General features: G+C 39.3%; 7 protein-coding genes across 11 annotated transcripts; 4 read left to right on the top strand and 3 right to left on the bottom strand.

The window, feature by feature from the left end:
• Nucleotides 1-12: 12 nt before the first annotated feature.
• On the top strand, nucleotides 13-1,447 carry LOC124208609 (probable 18S rRNA (guanine-N(7))-methyltransferase). 2 transcript variants are annotated; one of them, XM_046606449.1, is made up of 7 exons: nucleotides 13-215; nucleotides 280-317; nucleotides 378-556; nucleotides 615-729; nucleotides 796-874; nucleotides 945-1,186; nucleotides 1,249-1,447. In XM_046606449.1, the coding sequence occupies exons 1-7, from the start codon at nucleotides 177-179 to the stop codon at nucleotides 1,397-1,399; spliced, it is 843 nt and encodes a 280-aa protein (XP_046462405.1). In that variant the 5' UTR covers nucleotides 13-176; the 3' UTR covers nucleotides 1,400-1,447. The 2 variants fall into 2 exon arrangements, with proteins under 2 accessions (XP_046462405.1, XP_046462404.1); XM_046606448.1 differs by having other exon boundaries at nucleotides 25-215; nucleotides 615-874.
• A 297-nt stretch (nucleotides 1,448-1,744) lies between these two features.
• LOC124208605 (2-hydroxyacyl-CoA lyase 1-like) lies at nucleotides 1,745-4,564 on the top strand. 3 transcript variants are annotated; one of them, XM_046606440.1, is made up of 10 exons: nucleotides 1,745-1,983; nucleotides 2,172-2,252; nucleotides 2,317-2,543; nucleotides 2,617-2,798; nucleotides 2,885-3,123; nucleotides 3,184-3,549; nucleotides 3,610-3,685; nucleotides 3,751-3,988; nucleotides 4,045-4,152; nucleotides 4,222-4,564. In XM_046606440.1, exons 1-10 carry the CDS (start codon nucleotides 1,897-1,899, stop codon nucleotides 4,442-4,444), a joined length of 1,827 nt encoding a protein of 608 aa, XP_046462396.1. In that variant the 5' UTR covers nucleotides 1,745-1,896; the 3' UTR covers nucleotides 4,445-4,564. The 3 variants fall into 3 exon arrangements, with proteins under 3 accessions (XP_046462396.1, XP_046462397.1, XP_046462398.1); XM_046606441.1 differs by lacking the exon at nucleotides 1,745-1,983 and adding an exon at nucleotides 1,991-2,065; XM_046606442.1 differs by lacking the exon at nucleotides 1,745-1,983 and adding an exon at nucleotides 2,072-2,102.
• On the bottom strand, nucleotides 4,532-7,600 carry LOC124208603 (peroxisomal targeting signal 1 receptor-like). Of its 2 annotated transcripts, none has more exons than XM_046606434.1 (14): nucleotides 7,419-7,600; nucleotides 7,154-7,355; nucleotides 6,644-7,075; nucleotides 6,365-6,584; nucleotides 6,151-6,299; nucleotides 5,937-6,093; nucleotides 5,718-5,872; nucleotides 5,561-5,658; nucleotides 5,363-5,489; nucleotides 5,251-5,292; nucleotides 5,136-5,172; nucleotides 4,946-5,066; nucleotides 4,733-4,876; nucleotides 4,532-4,670 (listed from the first exon to the last, which is right to left on the bottom strand). In XM_046606434.1, the coding sequence occupies exons 2-14, from the start codon at nucleotides 7,295-7,297 to the stop codon at nucleotides 4,628-4,630; spliced, it is 1,869 nt and encodes a 622-aa protein (XP_046462390.1). In that variant the 5' UTR covers nucleotides 7,298-7,355; nucleotides 7,419-7,600; the 3' UTR covers nucleotides 4,532-4,627. The 2 variants fall into 2 exon arrangements, with proteins under 2 accessions (XP_046462390.1, XP_046462391.1); XM_046606435.1 differs by having other exon boundaries at nucleotides 6,365-6,575; nucleotides 7,419-7,573.
• A 29-nt stretch (nucleotides 7,601-7,629) lies between these two features.
• LOC124208608 (NSFL1 cofactor p47-like) lies at nucleotides 7,630-9,486 on the top strand. Its single transcript, XM_046606446.1, has 9 exons — nucleotides 7,630-7,882; nucleotides 7,946-8,058; nucleotides 8,123-8,302; nucleotides 8,362-8,468; nucleotides 8,534-8,675; nucleotides 8,752-8,857; nucleotides 8,919-9,077; nucleotides 9,137-9,219; nucleotides 9,278-9,486. Exons 1-9 carry the CDS (start codon nucleotides 7,781-7,783, stop codon nucleotides 9,408-9,410), a joined length of 1,125 nt encoding a protein of 374 aa, XP_046462402.1. The 5' UTR covers nucleotides 7,630-7,780; the 3' UTR covers nucleotides 9,411-9,486.
• LOC124208606 lies at nucleotides 9,396-11,061 on the bottom strand. The gene is made up of 2 exons (XM_046606443.1): nucleotides 10,919-11,061; nucleotides 9,396-10,770 (listed from the first exon to the last, which is right to left on the bottom strand). The coding sequence occupies exons 1-2, from the start codon at nucleotides 10,938-10,940 to the stop codon at nucleotides 9,530-9,532; spliced, it is 1,263 nt and encodes a 420-aa protein (XP_046462399.1). The 5' UTR covers nucleotides 10,941-11,061; the 3' UTR covers nucleotides 9,396-9,529.
• Nucleotides 11,062-11,124: 63 nt separating this feature from the next.
• LOC124208601 (muskelin-like) lies at nucleotides 11,125-14,391 on the top strand. Its single transcript, XM_046606432.1, has 9 exons — nucleotides 11,125-11,372; nucleotides 11,467-11,536; nucleotides 11,596-11,738; nucleotides 11,802-12,132; nucleotides 12,189-12,377; nucleotides 12,450-13,095; nucleotides 13,169-13,412; nucleotides 13,470-13,590; nucleotides 13,664-14,391. The coding sequence occupies exons 1-9, from the start codon at nucleotides 11,290-11,292 to the stop codon at nucleotides 14,114-14,116; spliced, it is 2,280 nt and encodes a 759-aa protein (XP_046462388.1). The 5' UTR covers nucleotides 11,125-11,289; the 3' UTR covers nucleotides 14,117-14,391.
• A 373-nt stretch (nucleotides 14,392-14,764) lies between these two features.
• LOC124208612 (transcription initiation factor IIA subunit 2-like) lies at nucleotides 14,765-15,567 on the bottom strand. Its single transcript, XM_046606452.1, has 4 exons — nucleotides 15,318-15,567; nucleotides 15,126-15,230; nucleotides 14,935-15,064; nucleotides 14,765-14,874 (listed from the first exon to the last, which is right to left on the bottom strand). Exons 1-4 carry the CDS (start codon nucleotides 15,387-15,389, stop codon nucleotides 14,849-14,851), a joined length of 333 nt encoding a protein of 110 aa, XP_046462408.1. The 5' UTR covers nucleotides 15,390-15,567; the 3' UTR covers nucleotides 14,765-14,848.
• Nucleotides 15,568-15,591: the final 24 nt, after the last annotated feature.

The raw sequence follows: 15,591 nt of genomic DNA on the forward strand, positions 1-15,591 counted from the left end.
ACAAGATGGCATCTTTCTTTCTTCGTCTGCTTCGCCTTATGTTCACAAGTCACAACACATGTGCGCGTGAACTTGTCTAAAAAATAAAAAATTTGGTTTTGTTTATATTCGCAATAAAATCTGTTTGATTTTATTTACATTCAGATATAGTATTTTGTACTTAACAGATCAGAACAATGTCTGGGCGTCCGGAGCATCAAGCCCCACCAGAAATTGTAAGTTTGTCAGGATGTTTTCGTTTGATAAAATAATTTCTTTACATTGTGTAATTTTTTGTAGTTCTACGGTGAAGATGAAGCCCGTAAATACTCTCGAAAGTATGTACAACCTAAGTTAAATTTTTTCACTTATTACATGTTGTGTGTTTTATAATACAGTACACGCATGATGGAGATCCAACTTACTATGTCAGAAAGAGCAGTTGAATTGCTGTGTTTACCTGAAAACCAGCCTTGTCATCTACTTGATTTGGGTTGTGGATCAGGTCTCAGTGGTGAAACATTGACCGAACAGGGGCATATATGGACAGGAGTTGATATTTCATCTGCCATGTTGGGTATTCAACAATTTGTGTACTTTGCAAATGAAATCACTTATTTATTCAATTCTAAAAGGAGTGGCAAAGGAAAGGGAAGTCGAAGGTGATCTCTTATTGGGAGACTTGGGTCAAGGTCTACCCTTTCGTGCTGGTGCATTTGATGGTGCAATCAGCATCTCAGCCTTACAGTGGTTAGAATTTTTTAAAGTTAGATGTTTCAATAATTATTGTCTTATATTTCATTTAATTGACTGCAGGTTGTGTAACGCAGACCAAAGGTCACATAATCCTGCAAAGAGACTGTACATATTTTTCTCATCATTGTACAGTTGCTTGGTTAGTTATTTTGAGATAGTGTGCTAATTTATATCATTTTTAATATTAAGGAGTTTTTACAAAAATTTAGAGCCGAGGAAGCAGAGCAATTTTCCAATTCTACCCTGAAAATAGTTCTCAAGTGGAGCTCATCACGTCGCAAGCAATGAAGGCTGGTTTCACAGGAGGACTAGTTGTTGACTATCCCAATAGTACCAAGGCAAAAAAGTTTTTTCTCTGTCTAATGACCGGAGGACAACAACCATTGCCTGCCGCTTTGGGAGTAGATTCGCGCGAAGATGCTCCTAATCATGTTGCATTTTCACAGAAAAGGTTTTCTTGATCATAAAATGCTATAATGTTACCAATTTGAATGTGTGTTTGTGCGTTTGCAGGGATCGGGTTAAACAACTGCGCTCAGGAAAGGCCCCTAAAAAGAGTCGTGACTGGATTCTAGAGAAGAAAGAACGCAGAAGACGACAAGGAAAGGAAACGAGAGATGACTCTAAATTTACTGGTAGAAAGCGACCATCTCATGTGTGGTAAAGTGTTTGTATCTTGTTAAAGATTCGTGAATACAATAACTTCGCGTCATTTTCTCTTTAAAAAAGCTCCGGAAACGGAAAGCCTTCGAAAGTATCGAATATTTTGCTGTTGCGAAAAAAAAAATAACCCAAAAATCTTTAATCTATCTATCAATCCCGAAACAGGTAGTACAGTACAGAGTGGTAATAGAATAGGGAAAACTGATAAATTGGAAATGGCTGGAATGAATCTGGTTAATTTTATAAATTGGCCTTTAAATAACAATAAACCTGGTCTGCACGCTGAAAAATGCATACAATCGACACATTATATAATCAATCTTTGAAATCGATACTCGATAGCGATACTAAAAATGTTGTAAACATAAGTCGTCCTCTCAGTCTCAGCTCTCATTCAGCGACTTGCTATTCTAGACTCTAGTATTCTGCTGTGAAAGAATTTAAGTTACCTATACATAATTATTTTTTTTTAATTGCATGGTTTAAACTGGTTTAAACATGAACCGCGTATTCTCAGTCACATTAAATTGTTGCATTGCTCGTCGATTTGACTCGTTTAAACCACTTGTCATTGCACCTCAATTTGTAAGTCTGGCAACATCAAAATAATCAGTAAAATATTTTTTAGAATAAATATTGACAATTTGACATTGAACGAACGAACTTAGTAGGCTATCTATAATCTAATATCTTACTGTGTTTCTGTAAGATAGCTAGACTCTTCCATATCTTTTTCAACTGCTTACTTCATCTTGAACCTGTTTGTCCATTAGAAACTGTACAGCAGCAAGGTTCAGAAAAAGGAATCAAACATGGATGGCAATACAATATTGGCAAAAGCCTTGAAGCAACAGGTATTTGATCTTGAATAGTTTAACATTTTCTACCACAATGCTTACCATACCGAAATTAAAATAGGGGGTTGAATATATGTTTGGAATTGTGGGTATACCTGTGATAGATGTTGCTATTGCAGCACAAAGAGAAGGAATCAAATATATTGGAATGAGGAATGAACAATCTGCCGCTTATGCTGCACAAGCAATAGGGTACTTGACCAAGAAACCTGGAGCTTGTTTGGCTGTTTCAGGACCAGGATTACTTCACACCATTGGTGGTATGGCCAATGCTCAATCAAATGGATGGTGAGATTGCTGTTTTAAATGTGCACACAACAAATGTTTTTCTCTTACTAAATTTGGTCATCTGCATTATTAGGCCTCTAGTTGTTATAGGAGGCTCCAGTGACACTTCACAAGAAGGATTAGGGGCATTCCAGGAATGCCCTCAGGTTGAAGCAACTCGTTTGTTTTGTAAATACTCTGCTAGACCAGCTAGCTTGAGTGTAATTCCTCTACATGTTGAAAAAGCTGTTCGTTTTGCTACATACGGAAGACCAGGTAATTCATCCGTTTAAAGCGCCCGCTTGTCTACCAATAATACTGGAATCTCAATTTACAAACATGCTGTCTTCATTGTTTTTTAGGAGCGGCCTACTTAGATTTTCCCGGCGATTTGCTGGGTCGTACAGAATCCGGAGAAGAGATAGAAAATCCATTACCTTTGCCAGATCCTCCCAAAAGTTGCGCTGAATTAGGCGACATTAAGCGAGCTGTCGATCTTTTGAAAAGTGCCCAGCGGCCTTTACTTGTTGTCGGAAAAGGTGCAGCGTACTCCCGTGCTGAAGGAATTATTAACCAGTTCGTGAAAATGACAAATATTCCAGTAACCTAACATTTTCCAATAGATTCATACACAAATAGGCTGAAATTTATCTTACCTTAGGTTTTAGCTACTCCAATGGGCAAAGGTGTCGTTGACGATGGTGATATCCATAGTGTTGCTCCTGCCCGTTCGCTTGCTTTGCAAAAAGCTGATGTCATATTGGTACTTGGGGCTCGTCTAAATTGGATTTTGCACTTTGGAAGACCTCCTCGATTCGATTCAAAAGTCAAAATCATTCAAGTTGATATTTTACCTGAAGAAGTGCACAACAGTGTCCAATCGTCTGTTGCCCTTGTCGGCGATGTGAACAGCATAATGAACCAGATAGCTACAGAAAGCCAAACAGCTAGTCTCAAGTATGATGGCAATTCAGAGTGGTGGGCTTCCCTTCGAGCCAAGTGTGAAGCTAACAAGGTCTACAACACGGTAAACTGCCATCAAGATTTTTTTCCCCTTTAAAACCTTTTCACAATATTTTGATTTTAGGGCATGGCAAAAGATGTCAGTGTTCCATTAAATTACTTTGCTGTTCTTACCTCGGTGCAAAATCTCATTCCAAAAGGTTTAATTCGATTAAGGTTTAAAGGAATAACTTTGAATATTAATCGACATTCGTCAACCAAACAGATTGCATCATAGTGAGTGAAGGAGCGAATACAATGGATATCGGTCGTTCAATTCTTCAAAACAAACTTCCTCGTCATCGCCTTGACGCTGGGTCTTTTGGAACTATGGGAGTAGGACCAGCGTTTGCTATTGCGGCTGCTATGCATTGCCGCGATAGGGAGCCAACGAAACGGGTTATTTGCGTCGAAGGAGACTCGGCTATTGGATTCAGTGGAATGGAAATCGAAACTATGTTGCGGTACTTACTAAATTATTAATTAAATAGTCTGTCATGCTACATCTCTTATCTTATAGATACAACCTTCCCATCATCATCATAGTTGTTAACAACAATGGAATTTACAATGGGCTCGATGCAGAGACTTGGAGTATTGTACGCGACGGCCAGGATCCCACTATCGCGTATTTTCAAGCATTTTAGTATTGGAAAAAGAACTTTGTGATTAATTTTTACACTTTTTGTTGTTAAAGAACCCCACCGTTGAGCTTGCTACCTGAGTGCCACTACGAAAAGTTAGCTCAACTAGGTCAAAATGGAAAAGGCTTTCTCTGCAAAACCATTGATGAACTCACTATCGCGATCAAAGAGGCAATGGAACACACTAGCGGTCCTTCACTCATCAACGTATTAATAAGCCCTGTCGCACAAAGAAAACCTCAAGAACACGATTGGCTTACACGTTCCAAATTGTAAAAGCAAGTTAAATCAAGAAGTTACATTGTTAAGATTTCTCTATCAATTATAGCCTATGGGATAAAGGGCGAATTAATAAATCGCAAATAAGGGTAAAATAAACTGTAGTTATATTGGAAACGCATGTCAACAACGACTTCCTATACAAATTTTGGATCTAATAATCCGTTTACAAAAAATGGCTTATTCAGCTATTCCAAATTCAGCTGCCAAACGAGTCAAGTCCCTAAAGCGAAATTTCGTCATAACTATTGACGTTCAAATGCGGTAAAGACGGAAAAGACTTACTTGGCATCAATATCAGCGATGAATTCCCTCCTGTTCATTAAATTCAAAACCATCCGTAAAGTTGACCAAATATTGTCGGACATGACGCGCTTAGAACGTCTAGCTTGAAGGAGTAAAGCGGACACTAGATGTTCGGCTGCTTCTCTGTTTCGAGAATTTAGAAAATGTATACACTAAACAGGATTGGAGAAAGAAAATGTTAATCTTTATTACCTGTGAGCACCTAGGTTGATACAGGAAACTGCCAAGTTATAACGCGCGCGAATGAAACCAGGCGACAGCTCTAGAGCTTTGTAATATGACTCAATGGCCTCTTCAGATTTCCCTCCATTGGCTACAAATAACACGTAAATCATGCATACGTTCTTATGTAAGACTATTCTATGTAAGAAAAGCTAGTCACCTAAAGTTGCTCCGAGCCGATTCCAAAGCAAAGAATCCTGAAAATAGGAATTAACAATAAATAAAATCATAAACTTGAAAAAAGTACATGCAAATAATAAATCACCACAACTTACATTAGGTTTCATCTGAAGAGCAGCCCTGAAACAATCGGGAGCCTAAAAATTGAAGCAATGCAGCCAATTGAAAAAATCAAGAAAATCGAATAATTTCATAAATGCATCATACTTTATCAAAATCCCCAGAGAGATTGAGAAGTACGCCTAAGCCAGTTTGCACATCGGGATCTAAGTCTTGGGAAGGTTGTAATCGAGCTGCTGTTAAGTACATATCCTGAACTCGGTTAAAAGTATCCCTAGGTAGAATTTAAAACTCGGGTAAGTTTGCGCCGTAATATCACAACAAATTAGAAAATATTTCCTGTACCCAGAAACTAGGCTTGTAAATGTTCTCTCCCGTTCGTTAACCCTGGCTGATGAAGGAGAGGTCAAGTGTCCGTACTTGGGATTGTTCCGCAACCAGTCCTAATAATATAAAACCACCTTTAATGTTGTATGCCTTACACTAATTGGAAAACAATTACCTCCAGGGCTTGGCAAGCTTGCAACTGGTAAGATTCATTTGTGTAACTTACAGCCAGACCCATCATGGCAACAAGATTTGTTGGTTCCAATGCTAAGCAACGCTTGTATGCGGTAATTGCCCCTGGATCTTGTTCGTTTTCGGCAAGAGTCAACCCTAAAATAAAAAACAAGCTAACTTTACACAGAATCCTGGCATATAAATAATTAGATATTTTTACCAAGAACTTCCCAAGCTTTCACATGTTCAGGATCTTTTTTTAGAGCTGCCTCAAACAGCAAAATGGCACTTGGAAGATCACCTTCTAATCTTTTTTGGAGACCTGTATTGTAAGGATCCGCGTTGTCTTGGTACGGATTCTCTGCCTCAAATGTGTACTAAAAACCAACAGAAGTGAGAATCAAGGAACTAGTAAATACCATGCGCATTATTACTTCACTTAACGGATCTTGTTGCGTTTCCTTAAGCCATCCGTAGCTTGCAGGGTTGTCGTCGGCTGCTTTTTCCCAGTCTTGTTGAAGTTGTGACCAGAAGTCATCTTGAGCTGGATTTCCGCCCCTAAACACTTCAGCGCTGGCACCGTCTTTATATATGCAAAAAAAATTACAAGGATGAAGTTGATTAGCTACTTAAAATATATAACACTACCGCTGAATTCTTTTGTCCATTCGTCGGCCGAATCAGGTTGACGATTAGTTGTGAATTCAGCAGCCCAGTCTTGATCTGCACTGGATTCTGGCTGTCTTGTTACACCCTCTGAGCCAGAAAACTCCTCCGCCCAGTTTGAATTACTATGAGCGGTAGTAGTCCGAGGTTCCGAGGTCAAATCCTCCTCCCCTTGATTGACCTTGTGCATAAACTGCAAAAACTGAAAGCTTTTTTTCAGAAACTTTGGTCAGGAAAGGGATCATGCGCATAAAATATTACCTCAGATTGAGCAAATTTTGGATCTTTCATTCTGTCAATAATTTCTCCGGCAGTTTGGGCTAATGCGCCAGGAGCAGAAAATCCCGGTTTTTCTATATGAGAGGTTAAGCTATCCCAATGGTTGTCCCACTCTGCATAATCATCTACAACTCCCATATAGCCAGGACTGTCCAGAAACTCCTGACTCCATCCACTAGCAGAAGGTAAATCTTCTGGTATCACATGAGGTTCTTTCCTCAAAAAATCTTCAGCCCAGTTTTTGTCATCAAATGCATAATGGGCTACATTTGGTCCTGGTTGAATAGGAGGTCTAGCAATTCCTTGTGGCTTTTCCAGATCCCTCATCTCACGTAAAAGGCTATCCATGTTAAAGGCACCTCTTGATCCTACTTGAGATGGAGGTGGAATACCCTCCAAAAATTCTCTGACCATCTAGAAAATAGTTGAGATAAAAAAAAGATTTGTGAGAGAATGCTTTTTCTTTAGACAGTGAGTCAGGAATCAACTTACAACATCTTCTGGTCTCGGTTCAGGGTGTCTATGTGAAACAGGTACATCCTGACGAAATCCTTGATCTCTGGTAAAATGTGATGCTACTTTAAGCATAGGATTCCTTCCACCACAATTTCCATCAACTAATTCTCGAAACGCCATTCTAGGTACTGATGTCCGAGCTCAAGGTCTCCAAACTTCTTCCTGAATGTATAGCTACCTAAAAATACAAAACAATATATTAGTTTCTGTTACACATGTGTCATTAGAAATCATGTGTTACCTAAAAAGAGGGTCTAGCTCAAGAATGGTTCGGTAATAATTTCCCAATACTATTCATCAATATAACTTATGAAAGCAAGTTGTTAAGATATCGTGTGTATGTCTTATCACTGTAACTTCTATCACTCTGCAAAGTCACATCCACACCAATTTCGTACAACAAACAACAAAAGCCACCTAGTGAATAAAGGCCATGGTGGTATAGATGGCTCTGTCGGTCATGAAAAACATTACGACTTTTGTTCGAAATCCCGATCCGACGAGTCGTCAGCTCTGTCCTTCGTTTGGTGAAAATATTTTAGTCTTGAAATTCTGCCTAGTTTTGCCTGTCTATTGTAATTACTCAATACATTTAGTTTGAACATGTCAGCGAACGACGAATTAGTTGCCAATTTCCGGGAAGTAACTGGGATTGATGAACAAAGGGCTCGTTTTTACCTAGAGTCATCCGGTTGGCAATTAGAAGTATACTAAGACAGATTAAGAACAGTTATGAGCATTCAATAAATAAATCACTTTGATTCTCAGACAGCCCTTGCCAGCTTCTTTGAAAATGATGGAGCTATGGACAGGCAAGCTGGAGATGGAGAAGATGAACCTGTTGAAGTTCCTTCAAACCAACTTCCAGAACCCCCATCAAGGTATTAGTTAATATGATTTTTCACATACTGTAGTGCAGACCAAATTTTGAAAATTTAATTATAGAGGTGCTGCTGCTGTCCATAAACTTGTAGAAATGAATAGTTCTTCTGATTCGGATGAAGAGGGCCAAGCTTTTTATGTTGGAGGCTCTGAGAGAAGTGGTCAGCAAGTCATTGGTCCACCACGTAACAAGGGAAAGCCTTCTGGAGATCTCATTGGAGACATGTTCAAATCAGCCAGAGAGTGGGTTTACTCTTTGAGATTATTACAAGAAAAATGTATTAACATTTTCTGGATCCTAGGCATGGAGCAGAAGTTTTGGAAAAGGGGGCCTCAACCTCAACCAAGGGTAATCAAACATTTAAAGGAACTGGATATCGTCTAGGGCAGAGTGAAGAGGATACACAAGGTAGTTATCTTTGCCATGAAATAACAGCACCATGACATTTCTTCAAGCATAATTCCTTTCTATAGTCATACCAGGCGCACGACAGCCTGAACAACCTAGGACCGTTGTGCTAAAATTATGGAAAACCGGCTTCAGTTTAGATGAGGGTCCAGTGAGAGACTACCAAAATCCGGCAAACAAGGACTTCCTTGAATACATCAAACGCGGGTAATTGTGCATTCTACGTTTTAAATATGAATAAAACAATTGTTTACAAATTTCCTTACAATTTGTCCATCATTAGAGAAGTACCCATGGAGTTGATCCGTGAATCTCGCGGCCGTGAAGTGCATTTGCAAATGGAAGACCACCGTACTGAAGAATTCATCAGTAAGAAGATGCGTTTCCAAGTAATATACATTCAAAGTAGTTAGATCGTTAGTTAGTTGTTAAAAACCTACTTGGATTCAGGCTTTTGGAGGTGAAGGACAAGTATTAGGAAATCCAGCCCCTTCGGTTTCTCAAAATGTTGCAGCTTCTGCCGTCGCGCCAACAGATTTAGCGGCGTGTGAACAGAAAGCCATTGTGGAACTTAAATTGGTTGAGTCTGAACCAGCTAGTAATGTGCAGGTACTAGAAAGAGCATATTTTTTTCTTTGGCACTTGATATTTAAAACTTTTAAATTTAGATTCGTCTGGCTGACGGCTCCAGATTGATCGGTCGTTTTAACCACACACATACTGTAGGGGAAGTCAGACAATACATCACCACGTGAGTGAAACAAATTTGGAAATACGTTTACAGTTTTTAATTATTTTTATTTTTTCAGTGCTCGTCCTCAATATAACGTCCAAGCGTTTGCTCTGTTAACTACTTACCCGAGTCAAGAGCTGAAAGACGATGATGTAACTTTAAAAGACGCTTCACTTGTTGGAGGTACCATAATGCAACGTCTGAAATGAATTTGTATTTTTCTGTCGTAAATTCATGTTCAACGTTCGAATTGGCATGTTCATAATACATTGTTTTCAACATCAATACAACCGGAACAACCCAAATGTGGAATATGGATTATTACCGATTAATTTTTTAAGCGGGGGATATTTTGAGCGAGAGCTCGGAACGTACGCACAGTTTCATCTTCCGTTTTACCGTTTTCTGTTGTGCGACATTGCTCAAATATTAGCAATTTAACCGCTTGAGAGTCAACCTTTACGGTTTCGGGGTTGCCTGGATGGTTGGGGGCTTCTGTCCATCGTATAATTCCGGTTCTAATTACTTTCTTTTTCGGATTAATCATTCTTGCACGCCTTACAAGACTAGTTTCGGTTGCAGACAAGTTGGCGCAAATTGTTTGAAGCGGGATTCGGACTTCAAAACTTGATTCACTGCTATGGCCTCTTGCTTTGGCCAAAAACTCTTTCAACCTCAAACCCTTTGGAAGAGCTAGAAAGTGACCGAATTGCACAGTGATCGAGGATCCTTGCTTTGCTCCATGCCTCCACGAACAGTCGTGATTTATCAGAGCGAAATCAACTAGAAGAGAGGAACTTGATGGACGATTCCAAGTTGTTAGATGAATTGTTACATTGCTGAGTGTCCGTGTCCGTGCCAATGCCTGCAAAGATGAGATCACTTGATCACCAATCCCTCGATGATAAAGGTAGATATTGTCGACTCCAAGTAGCGAGTAGTAATGTATGAAATCGGCAAGATCATCTATGTGCCAATAGGGATCATTCGATAATACACAAAGAGATGTTGCGTGATCTTTAGGATGCGTCGGGCCAAGATGCAGCGGAACTTTAAGCGGTTGTAAAGACGATTTACTGTCGTAAAGGGAGAAGAGGTGAGAATTGCCGATCATTTCTGGAACATTGCAGACAACCGAATATGCCACGTAGTCGTTATCTGTTTCGATTTGTTTCCATTCAATAGTTCCTTCAAATTTGTCATCATTGACATCTCCAGATATCAAAGCACACACAGTGTTTTTCATTGAAAAAGAAGAATTTCGTTTCACAACTGCCACACTGTTTAAACTCCATCCTTTTTCGTTTGCAACCTTGAAGGCTGCATAAACTTGCACTTCTGAATATTTGTGCCAGAAATCAGGAATGAATTCAACAGATCCATTAGAACAGATTCCCTGAAGTTCATATGTTTGGGGACCATCTGTTACTGTTGAGCCAAAAACATTCAAGACTTCCAAGACATTTCTCAGCCTGTCATACTCGTGTTTGTAAATAACAAAACACACCAAACTGACAACCGATAAGATGAAAAGAATTAGTTGGTAATATTTCCTCATGATTCTCCCTCCTGAAATAAAATCAAAACTAAGTTAAGTACTTGTCAAAAAATGGCAAACATGGCAACAAATTCAACACATAAAGGGTGCCTTTAAAACTAATTGACAATAAAATAAATGCAGACAATATCAGACTAAACCAAACATAACCGTTTTTACCTGAGGAACGTGCTTCTTGCATTAAAAATGAAAAGCTAACGCGTTAATTAGGTCATGATAAGTTATCTAAGCAGATTCCGGTTAACAACTTCAAATCTAACTAGGGTAATAAACGTTTGAAAACGTCACGAGTAGCACAAGAAAATTCCGGTGAACAGTTTATACTGCTACAGCATACGCGGAACGCAGCGCAGCACACGTAAAAACTCAGCTGATGCGACGCTCATCTTCCTTCAATTGTTTTTTTCCACAAATGTTTCCCACTTTTCCCAGAGTAGAACTTACCATTCCTTTGGGAGCTTTTTTTGTTGTGAAAACGAATCTCAATTTTTCCCAACTGAAAATTGAAACATCACTTTCAAATTTTTACAATGGCAGAAGCTGGACTTGAAATGAAGAAACTTAATTATTCGGTTGACAGTTGCTCCAGTTTTTCCGCTACCTATTTCCCGGAGTAAGTTGCATTAAAAGACCTTGAGACTGCTACTCTGGCGCATGTTAAAATATGTTTACCAATATTAATTATTTGTATATTTTTTTTTAAATAGGAATATCATGAAAGATTTCCCAACAGATCAGGCATCTAGGTGGTCTTCCGATTCAAACATACCCCCACAGGTTTATATTATCTTAAGCATATAATTTGAACAGATGTTGTAGATAATATTTCTTTTTAGTTCATACTTCTTAAATTGGAGAGGGCATCACTTATTGAAAGCATCACCTTTGGAAAATATGAAAAGACTCATGTATGCAACCTTAAAAAGTTCTGTATATATGGGGGGCTCCATCCAGAGAACTTGGTTGAGTTACTTAACAGGTATAAAATCAAATATTGTACATGATTTACCCTTACAACTAAGCCCAACCATTTTTCTTGCAGTGGTCTAAAGAATGACAATCAACCAGAAACATTTTCTCTGAAACATCTAGTTGAAGGGAAAATGTTCCCCTGTCGTTTTGTTAAAATTGTTCCTGTTCAATCATGGGGACCCAGTTTCAACTTCTCCATTTGGTATGTTGAGTTGGTGGGTACTCAAGACTGGGAAGCAGTTAAACCATGTATTCAATGGTACAATGCTTACCGGGAAAGAGAGGCAATAAGATTGTGCCTGAAACATCTCAGGCAAAATCAGTGTCTTGAGGCATTTGAATGTTTGCAGAAAAGAACCAAAGTTCAGCTTGAAGATCCTTTACTCAGTGAACTGCATTGGGTATGCATAAGAAGTCCCTCTCTTTCGGATATCCGTTGAATATTGACTTTTCGTAGGCCATGGTGGTTAAAGGCGATTACGAAGCGACCGAACAGTTACTTCATCGAGCCGTCGACAATGGTTTATTCGGTCCGTACATCCATTCTCAAGACTATGTACCAGAGTGGTCAAGAATTCTTCCGTGTATCGACGAGGATCCTTGCCATCGTCCTGGTATGAGAGGCGGCCATCAGATGTGCATCGATGTAACTATAATAGAAACTAAATTTTAAAATAGTTAACGAACGTTAATATCAAATGTCTTGTTTACTCGACAGACCAACACAGAGACCATATATCTATTTGGTGGTTGGGATGGTGTCCAGGACTTGAATGATTTATGGTCTTATTCAGTACCAAGTAATTCATGGACGCTGCTGAGCAATAATACTGAAGAAGAAGGTGGGCCTAGTGCCAGATCTTGTCACAAAATGTGTCTAGATCAGGATCATCGCCAGCTGTTTTGTTTGGGGCGCTACCTTGACAGTCAACACCGACACACCAATAATCTGAAGAGTGACTTTTACATGTATGACATTGAACAAAGAAAGTGGCACCTGATTTGTGAGGACACTGCTGCCGTTGGCGGCCCTAAGCTGATATTCGATCATCAAATGTGCCTAGATCCTGAGAAGAGAACCATCTACGTTTTTGGAGGAAGAATACTCAGCCCAGCGCCCGGCTACCCTGAAGAACGAGGATTGGCAGTAGCTAGTAGTAGTGGCATGGCCGGAGCTTTTCTGTCAGAACCTCAGTTTTCCGGACTCTATGCTTATCACATACCAACGAGCACATGGCGCTTATTACGAGACGATCCATCAGGCTCACCAGGATTAGGTCCCATCGAAATGCGGTCTCGAATTGGCCACTCGATGTTATTTCATCCGAGCGAACGCAAGTTATTCATCTTTGCGGGTCAACGAAGTACGTTTTAAATATCTCTATCAATTCTCGTTCACACTGTTAAACTATTTAAAACATTTGCTCCGCACGACAGGCAAAGAATATTTGAATGACTTTTTTACCTATAACGTGGATACGGGTGAAGTGACGACTGTGACAGACGGAACAAGACGAAGAGACCCGGCCCAAATTCCAGCTGCCGGTTTCACACAACGTGCCACCATCGACCATGAGCTCAACGAGATCTATATCCTTTCTGGCCTAAGTAAAGACAAGGACAAGCGGGACGACAACGTCAAAAATTCCTTCTGGGTTTACAATATTGTTGATAACAAATGGTATGATACTCATCTTGTTTTGAAAAGGATTTTGTCATGAGAAGATTATGTTTGCAGGACGTGTGTCTATCGAAACGATAGTTCACGTGAGAAGGAGTCGGACACGAGTAATAGAGTCCCAGGCGAGGAGCCATGCCCGAGATTTGCCCACCAACTGGTTTACGACCATGTCAAAAAGGTCTGTATCAAATGTCGCAGTCAATTGGAAGTTCCATTTACTCATGCGAGACATCAATTGACTGTTTTCACAGGCCCATTACTTGTTTGGAGGGAACCCTGGGCGTTCTAACGATCCCAAGATGCGCCTTGACGATTTTTGGTCACTTCGATTGTGTCGTCCAAGTCAAGGCCAATTGCTGACGCGCTGTCAATTTCTGATACGCAAATGCCAGTTTCGCGAGCTGACTGAGGCTGATCCTATACGGGCTATGTTTTATCTACAGAACAATTTGTCAGCTGTTGTGGATCGTACCAATGACGAACAAATGGCCGAATTCCACCAATTGACCAATCTTCTCTTCCGCACCGAAGAACAACAGGAAGAAGATGAATTGTTAAACGGCAAAGTCGATGCCGAATCGACAGTTAATAGCTCCTATAGACTTCGATCGAGTGTTTTCGACGCATTAGCTCGTTTTTTTCCAGACTACATGGCTCAACCGAGATTCAGTCTCACCGACTTTGTCGCGTTTGATAAGGCTTGATCACTAAGATCAAATGCCTTCTCAAATGGAACCGCAGCTTAACATTTCAATAACCCTTGCCCGAAACGTGTTCAGATCCCAGGTCTTCACTCATCTATACATCATGTGCAAAATCTCTTTTTACCTTCCTATTTGAATGCTTGTCGTGATTCGGCTTGTGCTGCTTGCATAACTAGCGATTTTACGATTACGGTGTAGAATATTGTTCAACATGATAATCTGATTTGATGAAGATATTTTGTTTGTACAAATTATACAAAATGCCTATTACTTGAGTGATTCCAGTTGTCCACTTCAATATACCCAGTAGCAAAAATAGAAAAAATAAGGAATTCATACTAACTTTATATCATTGAGATATTCAACTGATGTTAAGGTAGGCTAGATGCTGAAAATTTCCAATCTGGTTGTGGTAGTGGTCAACTGTAGAGACGACCAAATAATTGGCTATGAAGACAATGCGATACTTTCCGTGACATTGCGAATTGGATGGTTCTATATTACAGGGAACATTTTGAAAGATAAATAAAGCAAAGTTCTTCTAGTCAGGCCTTAACTTAAGATCAAAATGTAAGGAAAACTTTTTTGTTAGCCACTGTGAGGGAATGCATAGAAAATACTGTAGTGCACAATAACTTGATGAAAATATAACTTAAAAAACCTGATTTTTATTATTTTTGCTTGAGCCAGCAAATACATAAACACAGAAATGATATGAAGTTTTGTGAAATATTAATCATCCTTGGTTGGCGGGACAGCTGTAAATAAAAATTAATTGTAAAATTACAAAGGCACATGCAGATATATTTAATTCATACCTTTCCCATCACACGCCACAATTTTGACAGTCTCCCCTTTGCAAAGTTCAGAGACATCACGAAATTCAACATCGCTTAGCAGGAATGTCCAAACATTGTCACAAAACCTGTATGTATTAAGTTTTCCTGCCTAAATTAAACAAAAGATATGAATAAAGAAGTTAACAAATGCTTCAAAGCCAGATGTATACCTTGAATGTCAGCCTATTTTTTACTTTCTGAGCCAAAGAGTTGTTCATTGTACGATCGAAATGAACAAGAACTTTAAGGGCTAATTGTGGAGTGATTTGTCCAAACTAGGAAGGAAGTAAAAAGAGTTTGTCATTAAGAGGCATGTAATAAAATGATTACATTAACGACGTGGCAATCAGAATTATAATTACTTGAATAAGCTCATCCAATGTTTCTTGCAACGTGTTGCCTAGGGTCGTGTTTCGATACAGTTGATAAGCCATGACTTCGAATTACCTCGATACAACAAATTCTTGCCCTTATTATCCACAACTCATCCACCAAGGGATTCCAACAATGGAAAATTACTTTTAAGTAGATTAAAACTTGTAAATCGTTTCGCATCAACGCAAAGATGCTGCGTGTTGTAAGACGAAACGAATAGAAGACTGTTGCAAAGTTCGTCTGCTTTCAAACGTCTGCTTT

The sequence above is a fragment of the Daphnia pulex genome, chromosome 12 (genome assembly GCF_021134715.1).
Source record: "Daphnia pulex isolate KAP4 chromosome 12, ASM2113471v1".
Lineage (NCBI taxonomy): Eukaryota > Metazoa > Arthropoda > Branchiopoda > Diplostraca > Daphniidae > Daphnia > Daphnia pulex.

Bases quoted from the DNA above. Each gene is read 5' to 3' on its own strand.
- LOC124208609 (XM_046606448.1), top strand. From the start codon at position 177: ATGTCTGGGCGTCCGGAGCATCAAGCCCCACCAGAAATT. The intron at 216-279 runs GTAAGTTTGTCA...AATTTTTTGTAG, and splicing joins ATCAAGCCCCACCAGAAATT to TTCTACGGTGAAGATGAAGC. The intron at 318-377 runs GTATGTACAACC...TTTATAATACAG, and splicing joins GCCCGTAAATACTCTCGAAA to TACACGCATGATGGAGATCC.
- LOC124208605 (XM_046606440.1), top strand. From the start codon at position 1,897: ATGAACCGCGTATTCTCAGTCACATTAAATTGTTGCATTGCTCGTCGA. The intron at 3,550-3,609 runs GTAAACTGCCAT...TTTTGATTTTAG, and splicing joins CTAACAAGGTCTACAACACG to GGCATGGCAAAAGATGTCAG. The intron at 3,686-3,750 runs GTTTAATTCGAT...TCAACCAAACAG, and splicing joins GCAAAATCTCATTCCAAAAG to ATTGCATCATAGTGAGTGAA.
- LOC124208606 (XM_046606443.1), bottom strand. From the start codon at position 10,940: ATGCAAGAAGCACGTTCCTCAG. The intron at 10,771-10,918 runs GTAAAAACGGTT...ATTTTATTTCAG, and splicing joins GCAAGAAGCACGTTCCTCAG to GAGGGAGAATCATGAGGAAA.
- LOC124208612 (XM_046606452.1), bottom strand. From the start codon at position 15,389: ATGGCTTATCAACTGTATCGAAACACGACCCTAGGCAACACGTTGCAA. The intron at 15,231-15,317 runs GTAATTATAATT...CTTCCTTCCTAG, and splicing joins CATTGGATGAGCTTATTCAA to TTTGGACAAATCACTCCACA. The intron at 15,065-15,125 runs GTATACATCTGG...TGTTTAATTTAG, and splicing joins AAAATAGGCTGACATTCAAG to GCAGGAAAACTTAATACATA.
- LOC124208601 (XM_046606432.1), top strand. From the start codon at position 11,290: ATGGCAGAAGCTGGACTTGAAATGAAGAAACTTAATTATTCGGTTGAC. The intron at 11,373-11,466 runs GTAAGTTGCATT...TTTTTTAAATAG, and splicing joins TCCGCTACCTATTTCCCGGA to GAATATCATGAAAGATTTCC. The intron at 13,591-13,663 runs GTCTGTATCAAA...CTGTTTTCACAG, and splicing joins TTTACGACCATGTCAAAAAG to GCCCATTACTTGTTTGGAGG.
- LOC124208603 (XM_046606434.1), bottom strand. From the start codon at position 7,297: ATGGCGTTTCGAGAATTAGTTGATGGAAATTGTGGTGGAAGGAATCCT. The intron at 6,585-6,643 runs GTAATATTTTAT...AAAAGCTTTCAG, and splicing joins CAAAATTTGCTCAATCTGAG to TTTTTGCAGTTTATGCACAA. The intron at 5,293-5,362 runs GTATGATGCATT...TTCAATTTTTAG, and splicing joins TCTCTGGGGATTTTGATAAA to GCTCCCGATTGTTTCAGGGC.
- LOC124208608 (XM_046606446.1), top strand. From the start codon at position 7,781: ATGTCAGCGAACGACGAATTAGTTGCCAATTTCCGGGAAGTAACTGGG. The intron at 8,469-8,533 runs GTAGTTATCTTT...TCCTTTCTATAG, and splicing joins GAGTGAAGAGGATACACAAG to TCATACCAGGCGCACGACAG. The intron at 8,676-8,751 runs GTAATTGTGCAT...GTCCATCATTAG, and splicing joins CTTGAATACATCAAACGCGG to AGAAGTACCCATGGAGTTGA.